Genomic DNA, 20,148 nt, shown 5'->3' with positions numbered 1-20,148 from the left:
TGAATTTATCCTTCGTGATGGACTTAGCAAACACCCATTCTGCTTTATCTTCTCTCTAAAATAATGGTTCCAAAATCTTTGTATGCTTCTTGATCCTAAATGTGTGAGACGAGTTGAAGTGTGGTGTTAACAGATGGGTAGGGTATATTTTTAAGTGAAGTACAGTGCCATAATAAATATTATTTATAGATAAGCATTTTGATATAATACACAGATTTTGTCCATGACTACTAGAGTTGTGAAACTTTCATTAAAATAGTATTACTGCAGCACATGAGTTTCCAAGACCACACAGGTTCATTTCTCACAAAGTTTTAATAGCTTGCTGAAAGCAGTTTAGTGTGTGTGCCATTGTTAAGGAACAAAGAAAATGCGTTTTACTTTCTTTGAATACCTCAACATATGCACTCTGTTCTTCCATTTACATTTTTCTTCTCAAATGTTTATTGACTTGGTACATAATACTTTGAACAAAAAAAAAGCAAGATTGCATTGTCAAAAAGTACAAGTCTTTTATACTAATACAAATGAACTTATGTAAATCACATTTGAACATGGTGAAGCCGAAGGACTAAGGTGAAGGAAGGTCTATCAAGAGAACTGGAAAGAAAGTTAGAATCAGTGTATTTATTCGCTATCCCTCGTTTACTAAGCCGTGAATGAGCTATGTCGGCTTAGTAAACAGAGGGTATAGTAGCTGTTTGTTGCCATGGGTTAGAGCAGTCTGCAATGTCACTGCACTCCAGTATAATGATGCCAGTGGTGAAATGCTTTGTCATACATTTAAGTATTCTTGAAGTCTTGTAAGAGCATGTTTAGCCTTAGATTGGGTGACCTAAAATGCATGGTTATTCAGAGTGGCCATGTCACTATAGTGGATATAGAAAAAACTGCCTCATTTGCATGGAAAGCATAGTGCTGTGCCAGTTTTGAAATTGGCTATGCTTTTCACACGCTTCAGAAAATGTGTATAAGTTTAGTACACTCATGCACCACTATTATAGTTTCCATTCTGTTAGAATAGCACAAGTTGCCCTCTAATATAACAGGCTGCTTCTTCCTGCCAGGGGTCTGAACAAGGGTCTAACATTCCAGACCAGGTCCTATCTGCTCAGCAAGCTGCTGTTATAAACCTGACTGGAGTAGGGAGCTTCATGCCACCTCAGGCAGCTGGTATGTATCACATTCTCCTTATCGCTATTGGCTGAGATACCATGAATGCGTTTCATACACCTTTGCCTTCATTCTTTATTGTATATTGATGCTCCCATACACCTCTATTTACACAATAAGTGTATCTTAAAGTTAAGGCTAGGGCTAGACAAGGCTTCTTGGGCTCTAGAAGCCACACTTGGAACTGGAATTTTTATTCATTTATGGATATTTATAAATTGCAGATTCATAATGTGCTCAAGACGATGCACAGTAAGTTATTTAACATAGTAGCAAGGAAGGAGGCATCAGCTCTCACCTTTGCCCATACTACTGCGTATCTGACAATGGAAAGAGCCTTTAGGCTGTGGTGGGTAGCGCAATTGAAGAGAAGACAAAACTACAGCTACTAAGGGCGGGTGGAATGGTGCACCCATCCACCTACCCCCAAAAGCTGTAGCCTTAGTCTCTCTCCGTTGCCCACCTGCCCCCCAGCAGCTGCAGTTTAAACTCTCACCACTGCTAGTCCTATCCATTCCCAGCAAACGGTCACTTTTCATAAGCTACCCAGTCACCCTAGCAGCAGCCTTGGCTCACATCCACATCGGTAGCCTCTGAATCTCTCCTCTACCCCCAAAAAAACAGTAGTTTCACAATCCCCATGCACATCTCCTCCCCCCCCCCCCCCCCCCCAAAAAAAAAAAAAAAACCTAGATTCTGAAAAAAATTTAAATCTATCCTACCAATAGGGCTACTTGGAGTATCACCGCCTCAACAACAGTGCTCCTTCAGGGCTGCTTTCTGCAGTTGCTGGCGCTCAAAGTATCTTCCTGATCAAGGTGGCTATAATGGCTGCCTCTCTAGGGTGGATACCATCAAATTTATCTCCTTCGCTCTGCCACAACCCAGCACCCACCAGCCCACCCATAACTCTCGCTCTGCCTCCGCCCAGTATATGCAGACACACATAGAGCTCTTGCTCTGCTGTGACCCCACCTCCTGCCCAGTAAGGATCAGAAGTAAAGAAGCAACTGTGTATTGGCCACATCCTCTTCCTCTGCTTTTTTGGCACTAAATTCATATTGTCCAGGCAGGGGCAAAAGAGAGGTACTATGTGTAGAGACAGTATCTTCATGATTCAAAACTCAAGCAGCAGGTCAGATTTTTTTTTTAGGTGACCTGGCGCCTGGGGTTTGTCAAGCCCTGGTTAAGGTATGTAGTTTTGTAGTTATTTTATTTAATTTACAGAAAACAAACCTCCCTAATATATTGCAATACTACTTTCAGAAGAAATGTAAGTTTACTTATCTACTCTGTACCCATACACACACCTCATTTCAGTTAATGAAGATGCCTAATACACAAAGCTAGTCCACCTTTCTGTTAGCACTTTGCCTCCTCTGCCCAGACTGCTTTCACTTTTGTAGTGTGACTCAAGCTCTTACCTGTTTCCCAAAGGGGCTGCCCTCCTCTGTGTGGTCTAAGCTTTTGAAATCTTAAGAATACTAACGAAACAAAGCCCGTTTTGTCAATAATGAAATGGGCCCTAGGAAGGCTCTCATCTAAGCAATTTCTCCTCTCTCCCCTCCGTGTCCCGTGATTCTGACCTCCCCTCCATGTGCAACGATTCTCCTCTGCCCTGCCTTCCCCGCAATTCTGTCCTCCCCTCCATGTCCAGCGATCGTCCTGTGCCCTGCCCTCCCCTCTGTGTTCCGTTTCCTTCACTTGGGTTCGTAAAATCCTGACGTCAGCTCGCCTCCAGCGGTTCCTTCCCTCTGTGTCCCGCCCTCCTCTGACATCATTTCACTTTTACGCGAGGGCAGGGACAGTGATAGGGAAAGGAATGCTAGAGGTGAGCTGACGTCAGGAAGTTATAAAGCCAGCCAGCTAGAGAAGCTTGAGGTACAAATTATTATATTAGATAATTTGCTTGAGAGGGTGTTTTAAGTATTTGTAGGTTTAAGTTGTCTACGCAAGTGGAGGCAGTGCATGCAAATATCTCTCAAATATTCATTGTGGATATTCTGAAAACATGATTGGCTGGGGTGCCTCCAGAACCAGGTTTGGGAAGCACTGGTCTACCGTTTTGTTGAGACAACCGAGTCGAACAAGTCAAACTTTATTACAGACGCGGCACAGATCTGTGTTTTGGCCACAGGCCTGCCTCAGGAGTCTAGAAACATATAAAACAGCATATATGTATAAATAATAATAAAAAAAAGTCTTGGATGTAAAATCCAATTTAAAATTTTTTTAACAAATACATATATATATATACCAAAGAATAAACCAAATAGACAAATCATAAAACACATATATAACATCTACTATAATAAAACTCACCCTCAATGTTCTGAGGACACTGACGTCAGTGAAGCCAAGCTCTGACTTCCTTCAAAAAGGTTTGTGGTGGTGAAGCCACCAAAATCGCTCCGGGCCCAGCCCTCGAGGGCGGAGCAATGGCAGAACAACGAAGGGGTTGGCAGGGAGGGAGACAGGGGGGTGGGCAATTGCTCTGGGCCTCGCCCTCAAGGGCGGAGCAATGGCAGAACAACAAAGGGGTAGGGAGGCGGGGGGGGGGGGGTGGAAAATCGCTCCGGGCCCCGCCCTCGCATCTAACGTCATGACGTTGGGGGCGGAGCAATGCCAGAACAACAAAGGGGTTGGCCAGGGAGGGAGGGGGGTGTTGGCGACGAAAACCTTGCTAGCGCCCGTTTCATTTGCTCTGAAACGGGCTTCTTTTACTAGTGACTAATAAGTCATGTTATATGTGTTTTATGATTTGTCTATTTGAATTATTCTTTGGTATTTATATATATTTGTTAAAAAAAATTAAATTGGATTTTACATGCAAGACTTTTTTTTTATTATTATTTATACTTATATGCTGTTTTATATGTTTCTAGACTCCTGTGGCCGAAACACAGATCTGTGTCGCGTCTGTAATAAAGTTTGACTTATTCGACTCAGTTGTCCCAGTCTCTGGAGTTATTGGTCCACTTCTTCTTTGGTTCTGTTCACGCTCGTGGGATTTCGCTGTTCATCCACCTAGGTGGATTACCCATCCCTACTGTTTTGTTGCCCATTTACCAATATTCAAGGAGTGCTAGGTACCATCACGCTCATGTGGGTACAGTTCCTGGCTTTAGTGTACCTAAACCATGCTTTGCTGCAGATAAATAGAATGCTTACCATAGCTGCACTGTACATACTCCAAGTATGCAAAGTAATATATCTTAATTTTATTAAGTTTCTGAGGCTGCTGCCAGCATTGGAATAGACTTAAAGGGCAACAAGCTTGTAGCTGCCCCATTAAGTGCTAGCCACGCCTTTATAGGCTCCCTTGTCATTGATGCTGTTTGAGTAGTTAGTGGTTAGTGCAGTAGGCTGAGAATCAGGGGAACTGGATTCAATTCCCACTGCAGCTCCTTGCGACTCTGGGCAAGTCACTTAACCATCCCGTGCCCATATAACAAATACCTCTACATATTATGTAAACAACTAGTAGCGTTATAGAAATGATAATTAGTAGTAGAAGAAAGGTGGTATTATCAAGTCCCATCCCCTTTCTTTTCTCTGACTCCTCTCCATTTTACTACTACTTATTTCTATAGCGCTACAAATAGCATTCCATCATTAATTCTACCTTAGTGGAAGATTTGGGTCTCAGCTAACATGACTTAAAAACCTTTTCTTTATTCCTTCCCTTTCTGCCCCTGACAGCAGTTGCAATTCTTGCAGCATCCAATGGTTATGGCAGCAACGCAAATGGCTCAGTGACAAGTACTGCATCATTCAGGCAACCAATCAAAAAATAAAATGGAGAGGCACATCTTCCCACACACAGAACTCATCAGCCTGGATCAAGGTTTTGTTTCCCTTCTGCTCTTAAAGGGTAAAGGTGGTGAAAGCCCTCTTAAGTGTTCAGAAACAGCAAGTATTCAGATGGATGGGAGAATGAATGCTTTGCCATGAGTCCCTCCAGTAAGAAGTGTGGGCCTTCTACAAAGCCAAAGCATTTGTAACTGAAGTCAATGAATCATTTGAAATGTTTTGTGATTGATTTTTTTTTTAACCATCATGCAGGACTGTCAATAACTAAAGGGGACATAGGATGTTTTAGATATGAATGAACTGTGGGGATTTTAATAACACTATTTATTTAGTTTTAAAAAAATTGTGATCATTGCAGAGAATACAGTTTTTACAAGTCCAGTCAAGACTGATTTTTGGTGCTGTTTATTTTGGCTGTATGCTTTCTATCACTTCATCTAGGAGCTTCCTTACTTCCTTGTGCCTTGTAATTGCTCGACTGATGCACGTCTGAAGTTTTTCTGCTGATATGGCACTTCCACCTGAAGAAATGAAAAACATGAGTTTTCATCCTGTGGATTCAAATGCTTATACAGTGTGCTGATATCTAATCATGCTAGTCATTAAGAAAGCAAACATAGTGCAGCTTTTCCACTGACAGCTATGTGCGAGGGTTTATTTAAGTAATTTGTGTGGTGCTTCACAGGATAAGTCAAGAACATAATTATAGAATCAAGAAGGTAGCATCACTTTTACTGCAAGCATCTTGACTGCTTTTTAAAGACAATTTGTAAGCCCTTAAAAAAAAAAAAAAAAAGTAGGTGGGGGTGAGAAGAGACACTGACCTCCAGGCTACTGTTCAATAAGGTTCCTTGTTTAGATGCTGCTGCTAGCTGTCCAGCAGCAGGTCCACAATCATAAGTAACAGCTGTTCTTCCCCCACTGTCAGTGAAAGAAGAGTATACCTAATATCTACAAGATGGGATTTTGAAAACAGTACTGGGTAACAAGTGGATATTTTTTTAGTAACTGGTAGGGATGGAAATTTTAGCTTTATTCATTTTTATTTGGTCATTTTGTCTGGAAAAAAAGGACACTATTTCAGAAAGAGCACACTCATTCCTCAATTACACGTGCACACTAGTTTGTGTATGTGATGGTGGTTCCACTATTGGGAAAGAGTGCACGCTATTTCCAGCAAACATAACCTGAAACGTGCTGCCTTCTCTGCTCATTTTTGGTAACAACATAGGAAATGCATTTCCTATGTCATCACAAATGAGAGCCGATGTGTACACAGAAAAAAACAAATCCTCACAGCAACGATGACTCAAAAATAGGTAGACGATGCTTCACATGGTCTAAATGTTTATTGTAAAGCAAACAAGACTCAACACAGGTGTGTTTCAGCCAACAGACCTGCAGCAGGAGTCTCTTAAATTGCACTGAAACGTCCACTTGGAATTTATTTATTTATTTATTTATTTAGTTGCATTTGTATCCCACATTTTCCCACCTATTTGCGGGCTCAGTGTGGCTTACAATACATTGTAAATGATGGAAATACAGGAATGATGGCTGTAGTTGGTATGGGGGGGAAAAAAAAGCGCTCTGTGCGCCAAAGTAGGTGAAAGCTCACCTGAGCTTCTATACTGCAAGTGAAAGTCCATTTGTAAAAACGAAAAGCTCAGGTGAGCTTTCACCCACTTTGGCACATGGAGCACTTTGTTTTTTTTCCCATAGTGACTAAAGCCATCATTCCAAGTGGATGTTTCAGTGCAATTTAAGAGGCTCCTGATGCAAGCCCTGTTGGCTAAAACACAGCTGTGTCGAGTCTCGTTTGCTTTACAATAAACATTTAGACCATCTGAAGTATCATCTACCTATTTTTGAGTCATCTTTGCTGTTGTCATATCACAAGTGAGAGAGGCTATCCTTACTAACTAGTATTAACAACAGAGGGAGCACCTCTCAGCCCCTCTCCTGGAGCACACCTACTTTGTCAGGTTTTCAGGATTATCTTAATGAATATGTATGAGATAAATCTGCATCGAGTACAGAACCACATACGCAAATCTCTCTTATACATATTCACTGTGTAATTGTGAACTTCCAGGACAGGCTGGAGAAGCACTGCTATAAAAGTCTGTCAAAATAAAGCAGCAGAGAGGAATTATCCTCTAGTAAAAAGGATAATGACAATACCTAAACTAACCACAACAGCTGTGAGTAAAACCAGGTTCTGTTTTTAATATTATGGCACTTGCAAATACCTAAAACAACAACAAAGAGATTCAGGCTACCTCTTTTCACCTTAGCCAGCTGGCACTAGGCACAATTCATGTTTTATTTTATAGTGAGTATCACCACAAAATACCTGGTTTACGTAGAACACAGAGTCTGTCATCTTCATCCATTACAATGGTTATTGTTCCAGTTGCCAGTGTCTCCTCTTCGGCCGTAGGGTCCACAAGTGATAATGTACTATCAACACACAAAAGCAAAGTCAAGCAAAAATGATCTCCTTACCACACAAACTGTTACGTCAGTTAAGCATAGTGATTTCTGACTTACCAACTGTACCAGTAAAACATGCAGCCTTTATTTGGGAAATAAATAGTGCTTATGTGTTCTCAGATCTATGTATAAAATCACTTATTAAAACAATATCAGATTCTAATACTAATGCAAACAAAATATGGTAAAAAATGATCTTCCTTATCTAATTTTTTACCACTAAATTCCCAACAAGGTCAAGAGGTACATCTTAATCTCAATTTAGTAAGCTAGCAATCAGCAAACAAAAAGGTCTTAAAGACATTTGCAAAAAGCCGTGTAAGAGTTTTCAAGTCTCTTATCAATTGGAATTGATCTCCAGTATTTAGCAGCCACATTAGTGGGTTATATCCACTAGATGAAGGTAGAGAAAAACAGATATGCCAGTGCAAGCCTGCAGCTAGTCAGTATTTCTGTACCTCTAGCAAACGGTGTAGGTTGGACTGGTGCAGCTATTTGGTTTCAGCCAGACTCCCATGGACCCAGGCTGGCATTTTCTTCTACAAGGCTTTGTGGGCTGCTGCCTGGTTGAGGTCAGGGGCTTTATGCCCCTAGACTTGCAGGGAGCCCCTACCAGTTCAGGCCAAATCCCTCCCTCATTAAAATAAAACAAAGCAGTTTACAGCTTTGCTGTTATGCTGCTTTTTGCAGCTGAATTAAAAAAAAAAAAAATCTCTAGCAGGACCACCAATTTGGCTGAGGCTCTGGGCCCTTTATTGGATTAATCTGCTCATCAGTTCAGATTAATGTGCAGGGGGGGAGGACCAGCAGCATGCCTGTATAGCAGTACAGGTCCTGTCAGCTACAGTTGAATTGACATGCCCCTAATTGCAGGTTAGCGCTCTGAGGAGCTTCACTGGACTGCTAAGTGGGGAGGGGGTTTTGCAGAGAAGGTGCCCAGCAGTGCAGTGACTCCCCTCCCTTCTCTCAATGTTGGACCTGCAGCCATCTTTGATGGCCCTATAGAGCCCCCAGGCATGATTGCTACATTAATTTCAGAGGGGTTTGGCAGTTGTTCCCTTCTCTCTCTTCAATCCCCCCTCCTTGGGCTCTCTGGAGTTGGGAGAGCTCACCCTGGAAGATGATAGGGAGTCCTTGGAGGTGTGGCTTTTTCATCATGAAATTTCAGCACTCACTAATCAAGTCTCTGAGGTGCTCCAGCTGTCTTCAGGCCACCTCCCTCCCCCCCAACAGATCAGTGGGCACCACCCACTGTTGATGGGGTACTGAAAGCTGGTGCAGACCTTAGCCCTCCATTGGGCCCTCTCAGATGGTCCTTAAGGAGGGGAGACCCTGCATTCTGTATTGCGGGGATCTATGCTCTTGGGGCAGCTGCATCCATTCACACATAAGGGTGTCATCTACTTACTCTTTTGTCTGCCTAGCATAGATGCCGTAGTCCCAGTGGAGGGCAGTACTGTCTTTAAGGACCCCAATTAGAGGGCTTGGTGTTTTACCTACACCTGTCTTGGAGGTTCAGGCAGCTAGCTGTGGTGGTACATGGCCTGACAGCCCTTTTCTAAGAGCACAGTGGTGGCTGCTGCCTTCCTCCTCAAGGAGAAGGTGTGGGTGTATTCTTGGTACTCTCTCTTCATTCTTTTGAGAAGTATTATAAATTGGATCTTTGGGCTAGAGGCAACAGCACCTTTGGCATTGCAGGGAGCCTGTGTCTTCCTCCCACTCCGATGAACAAGCTTTGATATAACCCATGGGTGTGGACTGGTCTAGCTGAATGATAAAGGTGAAATTTACTTTCCTTGAGTCCTACCAGTCCACTTTCCTACCTGACAGACAAAGATTGGGAGTGCTCACTTCTTGCTCAGGGGCAAGGTTACTTTAATCTGCTTAGCTCAGAGCTCTTCTATAGCTTCAGTTTGGTTGTTATTGTTTAATTCTGCTTTTGAACAAAGGTTTCAAGGGGCATTACAGGGTTCTTCTTGGGTTTATTAGATTTCTACTGACTACCTTCAGGCTGCCCTTGCTGTTGTACCAGTGCTATCATTGGACTCTATTTTTCTATACTGTCATCTGTTCAGAGAATATAACCTATTATAGACTAGTCGAGCAGCACTGCACTAGGAAAATTAACACAAAAATAAATTTCACTTTTCCTGCACTTGCTATGAGTATAGTTTACAATTATGGCAATAACCATCATCTTTTCTACAGACAATAGGCAGCTTGATAAGGGGGCTATTTCCACCAACACATACATACAGCACAAATCTCAAGAAGCTATAACTTTCTGTGGAGACCAGGCCAGAGATATAAGAATTATTATTTGTTGTATTTTGCCAACTTTTAATACTGGGCTTATTCACCCGGTGCAGTCAGTGTTTCTTTAACTCCCGCCAGCTAGAGTTGGATATTCAGTGCTAGGCCCCATCTGGGCACAACCACTTAAGTCTGCTGAATATCTGCTTCCCTGCTGGCCAGAGTGAGTTAAATGAGAGGTGGCTAATGCCCAGTGAAATCACTTTGAATATCGACCCCACTATTTTTATTGTTAAAAATGCCACCCTGTAGTTTGTATTGAATTGTGTGAAACCTGCACGTTGATGTTAAAACTCAGTAAGAAAGGCTCTAATCTTTGGGATGAACCAGGGGCACAAAAATCTGCTTGTACCCCCTCCCATGATGTGTCACTCACAGGTGTACATTATAATGTTTTTGTGCCTAGGTACAAAAATCGCATACAATGCTTGAATAAGAACTCCAGCAAAAATGAAGAGTAAAGCCTGCTAGTACTGGGTGGTCTGGGGTCCAATTTAGATGAATAGTGAACTGGCATCATTGGGAGGAGGTTCAAAGGCTGGTAGTCTAAAACCTCTCACACCATAGTAACGCTTAGTTTGTTTCTGAAATAGTAACCCAAGAAGAAGATATCTTTAAAACAGGATTTGGCCTAACACAGCCAGCTAAACTTTATTCGTCAAAACATGTTTTTCCTACATTTAAAGCATGTGCACTTCAAGTCATTCCCTCCTACAAAATTGGAACTTCACAGAAGAAAACAAAACTGTACATCTCTACAAAACCTAAAGCACACTGTCCATAAAATGAAGAATTACTTTGCTTAGAAAATATTAACGTAGCATTTGCACAAACCTTTATGCTAAATGAAGGTGGGTCCTATTAGGTAATGGTACCTCTCATTTGCAAATTGAATTTGAAAATAACACTTTTTGTTGGGAATGTGGCTGAAGGGAAGAGTCTGCAATCTTTACAGTCTGATGTTTTTCAGTTATCAGTACAGCAAACTCATCCATCTTCATAAATGAAATGGGGCTGTTGGACTGCAATACTATTTATAGGATTGATAAAATGAGGGCAAAAGAAATTCCAGGATTGAGAGAGATCATTCTTCAAACAGGCGCAGACCTAGCTGGGCTCAAAAGCTCAAGCACATCCACAGGTTGCAGGGCTCAGAAGAGCTATCATGGTCTAAGTCACACCATAGAATTCTACAGACAGCACCTGGAAAGGTGAAATCAGCCTATACTGTTATAGCCTAACTGACCAAAAGTAGATGTACTGCCACTCCCAAGATAATTGACTCGAGCGATGGAACAACAATTATTAAAAGACATAAGGGACAAAATATGTTTAACACCACTAAGAGGAAAATAAAATATTTTCAAGTGTTAAATTAAAAAATATTTACAAGATTAAGTAATATTTATTAACAAAAGTTATAATGCTTGGAAGATATAGACAAGAGGCAAACAATGTAGAACTGCCTTCATCCCATTTTATGAGTTTTGCAACTTAGTATATCTTTCTCTTTTAGATGGATTTTTAAGCTTTTTGTTGGCTTTAACAGTAAGTTTAACTAAAGTTTTGACCGCGCAATTATATTTAAAAAATCTTGCAGCAATCAAACTCATTCTTTAATACAGAAACTGTCAGTTACAATCATATGCCCTGCACCTTCACTAGAACTGTTGCTAACTGCTTTTACCATAGCTTCAAGCAACAAGTGCCAGAGCTTAACTATACATTGAGTGGAAGCAAACTAGTCAGCCTAGTAAAAAAGTATAAATAGTAGAACTTTGAGCAGGGACTGTCTCTCTTTGTTAAATTGTACAGCGCTGCGTAACCCTAGTAGCACTCTAGAAATGTTAAGTAGTAGTAGTAGTAGAACTAGTTAGCCTTTCTTTCCAGGTGCTCTCTATAGAATTCCATGGGCAAGAGTGCAAGACTGATGAGTTCCTAAGGAGGATAAAGGACAGATAACTGGAGAAAAAAGGTAAGTTATGCTGTGCTACAATGACATGAACCTTGTGGCCAGGTGTACTGACAAAGAAAAAAAAAAAGTGGGAGCCAGTAGTCTAGAGGCAAAAAAAATAATAATAATAAAACACTTCTCCTCCAGGATGACATATTTACTTCTACTATTGCATTGGCCTCATTTGAAAATATACACTATTCTAGCACATATTTAAATCTGCTTTCTGAAAATGTAGCACCCCACTTAATATTTAACACCTGCAAACACTTATTTCAAACTTGATGTCACAAACTGCCTGCAACTGTGTAAACTATAACCACTTATATGGCCTCCAGTAATAGAGTGAACACTGGAAGTTTCCCAGGCATCAGGTCACCTAAAATTCCATGCTGGCTCCCAAAACCTAAGTGGGGCTGCTACTCCTCCTCCCCACCCTCCCTAGCAATAGAGCTAAGAGACTGGAGGCACAGAGGACAGTGCAGGGGTCATTACAGCTGACTTTTACTATCCCTACCATGTGCTTCCTTTCCACTTCCTCCTACTATGTATGTTCTGCCTTCATCCAATGTTTCTCTACAGGACAATCTCTTATTGTCTCTGATGTAGCTGCCATTTCCCTAACTTGGTAATTCTTGGTGAATTTAATGGTCTACCTTAACCCTGGTCTATGACTATTTGATAGACATCTTGCCGCCTTCTTTTCTGAACTTGAATTTACCCAATTTTTCACATACCAGGTTGGTCACATACTTGACTAGGGTGCTTTCTCGTCCTTCAGATTCTCGTACTAATTTTTCCTGCCATCCTTATCCCTGGACTGATCATTTTCTCATTTCATTCTCTCTCCACTTCCCTACAACATTCCAGTCTAAGCAACTGAACTGCACCTCCCATCAAAATCTTCACGCTTGTTGACCCTCTGGACATTACCCTCTCTTTTCATCTTTTCCTACTGATATTCCCTCACCAGCAATCACTGAGCAGACTCAGCTTTAGGATTCTTCTCTGCACAGTATTGGGTGGGAAGAGATGGCCATAGGAATTGTGTTTTTGTAAACACATGCACAAACCCTGGTATTGAGGTGATCTCCGGGTCCTAAAACGAGAACTACACAAGGCAGAACACATTTGGCATCAATCTTGGTCCCCAGAGATGTAAGGATCTTTTGAAACAGTATCGATCTTAACTCAGGACTCTCTGTCATCAATATTATACAAATTGAATCAACAACTCCTCAAATTATCCTAGGAAACTATTCTCTTTAACTACCTCCATTCTGCATTTGGCCACAGCATTTTGTTAATCTCACTACATATCACAGCTACTTTCAATCTTGTGAACCACTCCTTTCCTAACTTTACTCTTTTGGTGTCTCATGTATTGTTCAATTGTTTTCATCCTTTTTCTTACAGACCATTGTTTTCAGGTTGAACATCCCTCCTGCATATCAATTCCCAACCCATTCACCTCTAGTGTTCAAGATCAGTGCTTTCTGTGCTCCTTTTCAATCTATTCCTCAGCCCTATTGCTTCCCTAATTTAATCATTTTCTATCAGGTTTTATATGTATACTGATGATATCCTGTTAGTCTCCACCCGGGATCCCTCTACTCCAAATCTGTTTAGATGCCATAGATTATTGAATCACTTCCAACAAGTTGAGCCTTAATCCATCAAAAAACTAGCTCGTCTTCTTATTCCTATGCTACGAGGTTCTGCAGTAACACTGAATTCCATGAAATAGGTAGGGGTGACATTAAATTCTCAGCTTTGGTTTCTACCTCATCTCTCTTCAGTTGCATGATCCTGCTTCCTATCTCTTCCCAACATATTTACTCTTTCCACCATTACATTGATGACGCAAGCCTGTGCTACAATTCTTGATGCCCTCTTGGCATCACACCTTGATTAACATTTATTTGGGCCTTTCTGCTTCTGCACTTAAATGATTACAGACAGTTCAGAATACTTTTATATGGCTTCTTACTCGTGCTCCCCATTATGATCGGGTTACTCCTCTCCTTGAAAACCCTTACTGGCTCCCCATTGCATTTTGCATCCAACATAAAATACTGACTTTAGCACAAAATATTACACTCAAGCACCCCTTCTTACCGTTCCTCTCATTACCCCTACCTACTGTCCCATGCCCTCTGCACTGTGTCTGCTGGTCATCTGTCCACTCCTCCCTATTTAATGGTCCTGCTTAAAATCAACATATGTCACTCAGATTTATTTTGCTATGCCCCATTTCTCTGGAACTCATGGCCTTTTGCAGCCTAGACAGGACAATCCTACCCAAAGTTCAGATCTGCCTTGAAGGTATATGTTTTTACACAGACCTTTCTTCTGGGGCTGTAGAGTAGTCTGGATTTCTGTCCAGTGTGGGAACATACTTTCCTTCCTGACTCTATCCTTCTGCCTGTTCTTTTTCTTTTCTTCATTGATGTAGTTCCTTGTTTTATGATTTGTGAACCGCTTTGATTGTAAAAATAGAAAGGTGATATATCTTTTTCTTTTAAATATTAATATTAAACAATGAAGTAAGTGGCACTGTGGCGACCAGGAGCAAAATATACACAGTCATCTTCTTGACTCTGATCATATGCCATGATCAGGAGGAGGAATACTGGAGGTGGAATAGGGAAGAGAAGGATATTAGCTAAGATGGCAAAATCTGAGATGTTTTTGCAAGCATTTTACAAAAAAAAATAAATAGGTTGTTTTGCTATAATTTGACAGTACTGAAACCTCAATCTACCCCTAGCATTTAACGACCAAAGTTCACCATCCCTGTCTGGTTCCTAAACAATTCCTGCTAGTCTGTATTTTTGCAGCCTTGTGCAAATAATCAAGTAGTTCAATATTTTCTCTCTCTCTTTGCATGTGTTCATTCCTAAAGTGAAAATAAGACCAGTTTCCATCATGGGAAAATACACATCTGTTCTTAAGAGCACCATGAGGGTTCATGGCACTGGCTGCATAAGTGTTTTTCCTAGTATTATTTTTTTTTTTAATTTGCAGCAGATCCACATATAACTTTGGCTATTTAGTCATAAATCAGCCTAAGCTACATGTCCAGAAAAGGAGCCTAGTTTGGGACAGACTGAGGGAGGGCCAAAAAGTCAAACATTCAGTCTCTAAGTTTTCAACCCAGCCAGCCAGGGTTTTCAGGACATCCCCATTAAATTCAATGCTGAAAATGCCAACTGGATGGTGTGCCCCGAGGACCGGGTTGAAAACCCCAAACATACATTTATATATGTATTCATTTCAGATAATGCCTTACAAAAAATATTAGCTACCGATTGTTTACATATTTGGCTAAGATCCTACTGAAGAAACAACTAAGAAATTTTATTTCTTATTAAAGGTACTTACTCATCAAATATAGCAAATGACGTAGCAACTGGATTTTTTCTAATTTTCAATGGACTTTTCTCTTTCATGCAGACTTCTGCTAAACCAGTTTCTTCATTTATCTTGACCGATGGCAACCGTACTGGACACAAAATAAGAACAGCAACTTTACTATGTGGATGAAGGGTTCTTCCTGCAGTGCAGAACCTAGTACTGCCAAACTCAGGGACGTGTCCACTCGGGGTGTTCTACAACTCTAACCCTCATCTTAGGATGACGCACAGTGCTGTTACTGCATCTTGTAGGGAAGTACAGAAGGCTGAAATGCCTCAAGCTCCTTTAAGGCCTCAATCTAGCAGATTACTTCCACAACAGTCTCAACAGCATGCATATTGTTTGAGCTATCTGAGGCCATTTTGTAGTTAGGTAGGATAAGTTCCTACTGCAGATTGCTCACCAGTTAAGAGTGGTATAGTAAATTTAATAAAACTGTAAACAGAGACAAGCGGTGTACAATTCAATTATAAACACATAAAAATTACAAAAAGAAAAAACTACAATTTTGATAGCATAGTAAAATCATTCATACAACAAAATTAAAAAAAAAAAAAACTGGATAAATTAGGGGGCAAGGAAACATCAACAATGCATAAAAAAGAAAAGAAAGTAACTGTCGCTGGGGACCCTAATCCAAGACCCTAGCCAAACACAACAGAAAACAGCCAGGTTTTTTTTTAACTCGCCTTTGAACTTTTTAAAAGAGAATGCTGTGAAGAGAAAGAGGAAGCCCATTCCAGATAAAAGAAGCAAGAAAAAAAAAAAAAAAAAGACGACGACAGAGATGGGCATTATCGAAAGGGGCGCACAAGTTTTCCTGGGGACATCCTGGCAGGACGTCCTGGCGAAGGGGCGAGGAAACCCATATTATCGCAACAAGATGGGCGTCCATCTTTCGTTTCAATAATACAGTCGGGGACGCCCAAATCACAAAATTTAGGTCGACCTTAGAGATGGTCATCCCCGATTTTCTGTGATAATGGAAACTGGGCACGCCCATCTCAGAAACACCAAATCCAAGCCATTTGGTCGTGGGAGGAGCCAGCATTCATAGTGCACTGGTCCCCCTGACATGCCAAGACACCAACCAGGCACTGCAGTGGACTTCAGAAATCGCTCCCGGTGCATAGTTCCCTTACCTTGTGGGCTGAGCCCCCCAAAACCCACTTCCCACAACTACCATAGCCCTAAGGGGTGAAGGGGGGCACCTAGATGTGGGTACAGTAGGTTTCTGGTGGGTTTTGAAGGGCTCACATTTACCACCACAAGTGCAACAGGTGGGGGGGGGGCCTGGGTCAGCCTGCCTGAAGTGCACTGCACCCACTAAAACTGCTCCAGGGACCTGCATATACTGCTGTCATGGAGCTGGGTATGACATGTGAGGCTGGCACAAAAGTGGAGGAGTGGCCTACTGGTTAGGGTGGTGGACTCTGGTCCTGGGGAACTGAGTTCGATTCCCACTTCAGGCACAGGCAGCTCCTTGTGACTCTGGGCAAGTCACTTAACCCTCCATTGCCCCAGGTACAAATAAGTACCTATATACAATATTTAAGCCGCATTGAGCCTGCCCTGAGTGGGAAAGCGCGGGGTACAAATGTAACAAAAAAAAAAAAAAAAAAGGTTTTTTTTTTTTTTTTTTTTTTTGAGGGTGGGAGGGGATTAGTGACCACTGGGAGAGTAAGGGGAGGTTATCCCCAATTCTCTCTGGTGGTCATCTGGCCAGTTCGGGCACCTTTTTGAGGCTTGGTCATAAGAAAAAAATGGACCAAGTAAAGTTGGCCAAGTGCTCGTCAGGGACGGCCTTCTTTTTTCCCCTCCACATTATCGGTCGAGGATGCCCGTGTGTTAGGCACGCCCCAATCCCGCCTTCGCTACGCTTCCGACACGCCCCCGGGATCTTTGGTCATCCCCGCGACGGAAAGCAGTTGGAGACGCCCAAAATCGGATTTTGATTATGCCGATTTGGGTGACCCTGAGAGGACAACGCCCATCTCCCGATTTGTGTCAAAAGATGGGCGCCCTTCTCTTTCGAAAATAAGCCTGAGAGTGTCTAGTTGAGCAAATTTAGGACCAGGAAGAGCCGGGCAATGATCATTACGTGAACAGAGAAGTCTAACAGGGGAGTACAGGATTGTAAGGCAAGATAAATAATCAGCTATACCTTAAAAATAAGCATGGCAACTTTATGAAAAATACATTGTTTTACTAGCAACCAATGATGAACTTTCACCCACAATCCAGATATATTTCCCTAGCAGACACCTGCTGAAATGGAGAGCCAAAAGTTAATTCATGGTTAAATATGAAACGTTATGGAGCCCCCATGTAATTATATGCTCTTGAAGGTTTATAGTTTAGCTCATGAGCCTCCTCCTGGGAGTTAGGGGATGATGGGGAGTTTTTTCTTTGGGTCTGTGACTTCTTTTTCCCTCTTTTTGAGTTGTTGATTGGGGGAAGGAGAAAGGAGGGGGGGGGACAATGCTGGCTTGCTTCCTTAAGTTTTTTTTTTTTTTTTTTTTTTTTTTTTTTGGGGGGGGGGGGGGGGGGAGTGGGGAAGTTTGACAGTAGGGCATGTTTTCTTTTTGAGTGGAGGAGTATCCTAGTGGTTAGTGCAGCGGACATTGATCCTGGGGAACTGATTCCCACTGCAGCTCCTTGTGACTCTGGGCAAGTCACTTAACCCTTCATTGCCCCAAGCACAAATAAGTACCTGTATATACTATGTAAATCACTTTGAATGTAGCTGATATACCGCCTTTCTGTGGTTTTTACAAGTCCCTTTTCCTTTTTTTGTGTTTCTCAACTACAAAAAAATGGAGATGCAATGTTGATGTTCTTCTCCATTCTCAAAGCAATTTGCTTTTATGGGACTCGTCTTATTGAAGTAATGTACCAAGCATTGGTTTTCAATAAAAGACCTTGCTGAATTTAAAAAAAAAAAAAAAATCTGGGTATTATGGGATTGATCACTGGCATCCCTTATTGCTGATTTGCACTGTGCTTATTTAAAACTGTGGTTGGTTATACAGCTGGAAGATCCATCAACTGTTTCACTGACAATATACACTGTTCAGTAACGTTATTATTGTGGTGCCCTCCACGTAGGCCTCCCCAGCCCTTGGCCTATTTTAAGGATCTCATTCCAATGCATGTGGTTGGGTAACATATTGAGTATGTTGCATATTTTGATTTGTACTTTTATTTCTTGAGATGTATTTTATATAGATTCCCTTACAGTTTTTTTTTCCCTTTTTAGGTGGTATCGTTTTATTATATCTATGTAATTTGTGCAAGTTGAACCCTTTGTGGTTACGTGGTTACTCTAGTGGGGGGGGGGGGGGGTTATTGTGCAAGTTGGGAGACACTGCCCCCAATGTCACAGTTTACATATGATAATGTTGAGAATTCTTCCCATCAGCACAGAGTACAATAAACCGAGTAGCTTGAATCAATATAATAGGTCTTACAGAAACAAAATGAGATTCATTAGCAACATTAAAAATTAACAGCTGTAATTAACATACCATTCTTTAAGGCCCCCAGCAAGGCACATGTACAGGCATCCAGAATGTTCCCATCATAATCAAGACATATGATGTCACAGTACAGAACCCAGGCAAGCTAACAAAGGAAGGGAACCAGAGTGAGACCTCCAGCAATATCACATTTCTCCCACACCACTTGCACTGCTGACCCTCTAAAGCTTCATACATTAGAAACTTCCAGAGAACCCTGTGATCAGTTGGCATCAAGTTTCTGGAATGCCCTTGCTAAGGAATAAATTATTTTCACACTGCACCTAAAGGCAGCGAGTTTACAGCAATTGTACGTGATGGTGTTAAATTAGGTTTCCAGTGTATGCAGACACTTCAAATGATTTCTCATTATATACAGATCTGTTAACTAAATAATTTACTACTAATGAGGAGTTCATTTCTAAGGGAATGGCCTGGCCACTTCTTTTCAGACTCCAGAGCAACATGTGTGGTGCTCGAGTCCCTCCCTTCCAGACAACCTACAGGGAAGAGGAGCAAACCTGAAGCACAGCAGAGAACAGTCTCTTCTCCCTAGTCCAGATCCTCTGTTCCTGAAATGCCTATGACTGCACTGTTCCACAAATTAAACCCTATTACCTCAATGTGGTCTTGCACTCATCCTCCAAAACCTCACTCAAATACAAGAGGAAATGTGGAACCAAACTAATGCTGTTTTGCTTTTTGACATTTTACTCCCAAGAAACTGATAAACATGTCTAAGCAGCTACTCCCACTTCCAAGTCATGGACGGCGATGTTCAGTTTGACAGATAAGATGCAGAAAACCCAAGGCAGAAACCTTGAAAATACAATTATTTCCTGCCCCTTAATAAGGAACAAGAATGCTACATGGTGTTTTACTGTACATTTGATACGACTGTGCTTGTAAGTGCTCCAGTTTTGATACCTCCGTGATTAGGGACTCCTGAGGCAGGCCTTTGTGGCCGAAACACGATTCATATCGAGTCCATTACATTTTTTGAATAAACTTCTGATCTGAACCGAGTCCTTTGGACGTTCTGCATTGACATCTTTTAGTACTGGCACCAGCAGACTATACATTAATATTATGCTGCCAGTATACTCCTGCAGCATGTACAGAAGCCTGCTCATGTCATTTCTCAAGTGATGGCATTTGCTACTGTAAGTCAAATATTCTAATCTAGTAATTACAAATAAAACTGTTCTGATGTAAAATGTGAAGGACAGAAATGAGTCCACTAGTCACACTGCTTCTGACTCCCTTTACGGCAGCATGAAGGACAGGCATTAGATTTTATTATATTGGAACGTAAATGATTACACAGTGGAGTAGCTTAGTCCCTTACAAGAGGGCCATAATCTGAGTTAACAAGTCACGCAAGGGTCTGCAAGTATCATCAGTCTGACATCAACGAAAGTCTCCCCCAAGGATACAAATATTTATCTGCACGTGCCATACTGT

The 20,148-nt window shown here is 41.6% G+C and overlaps 2 protein-coding genes across 11 annotated transcripts in view; one reads left to right on the top strand and one right to left on the bottom strand.

Annotated features, from left to right (window-relative positions):
- Positions 1-5,122, top strand: part of SUPT20H (SPT20 homolog, SAGA complex component) — a 167,924-nt gene extending 162,802 nt beyond the window's left edge. For 9 of the 10 annotated variants that reach the window (XM_030200390.1, XM_030200392.1, XM_030200395.1 and 6 more), the window contains 2 exons: positions 1,068-1,173; positions 4,876-5,122. In XM_030200390.1, the coding sequence (XP_030056250.1) occupies positions 1,068-1,173; positions 4,876-4,970 (201 nt within the window). In that variant the 3' untranslated portion in view covers positions 4,971-5,122. Of the gene's footprint in view, positions 1-1,067; positions 1,174-4,875 lie in introns of those variants that run through there. The other variant, XM_030200399.1, reaches the window with a different exon arrangement.
- A 93-nt stretch (positions 5,123-5,215) lies between these two features.
- Positions 5,216-20,148, bottom strand: part of EXOSC8 (exosome component 8) — a 34,890-nt gene continuing 19,957 nt past the window's right edge. The window contains exons 8-11 of the mRNA XM_030200401.1: positions 18,694-18,790; positions 15,134-15,254; positions 7,343-7,449; positions 5,216-5,507 (exon numbers count right to left, since the gene is read on the bottom strand). Of these exons, the coding sequence (XP_030056261.1) occupies positions 5,392-5,507; positions 7,343-7,449; positions 15,134-15,254; positions 18,694-18,790 (441 nt within the window). The 3' untranslated portion in view covers positions 5,216-5,391. The remainder of the gene's footprint in view (positions 5,508-7,342; positions 7,450-15,133; positions 15,255-18,693; positions 18,791-20,148) is intronic.

This window comes from Microcaecilia unicolor, chromosome 4, assembly GCF_901765095.1.
Source record: "Microcaecilia unicolor chromosome 4, aMicUni1.1, whole genome shotgun sequence".
In the NCBI taxonomy this organism is placed as follows: domain Eukaryota; kingdom Metazoa; phylum Chordata; class Amphibia; order Gymnophiona; family Siphonopidae; genus Microcaecilia; species Microcaecilia unicolor.
This window is presented reverse-complemented; position numbering and strand designations above follow the sequence as displayed.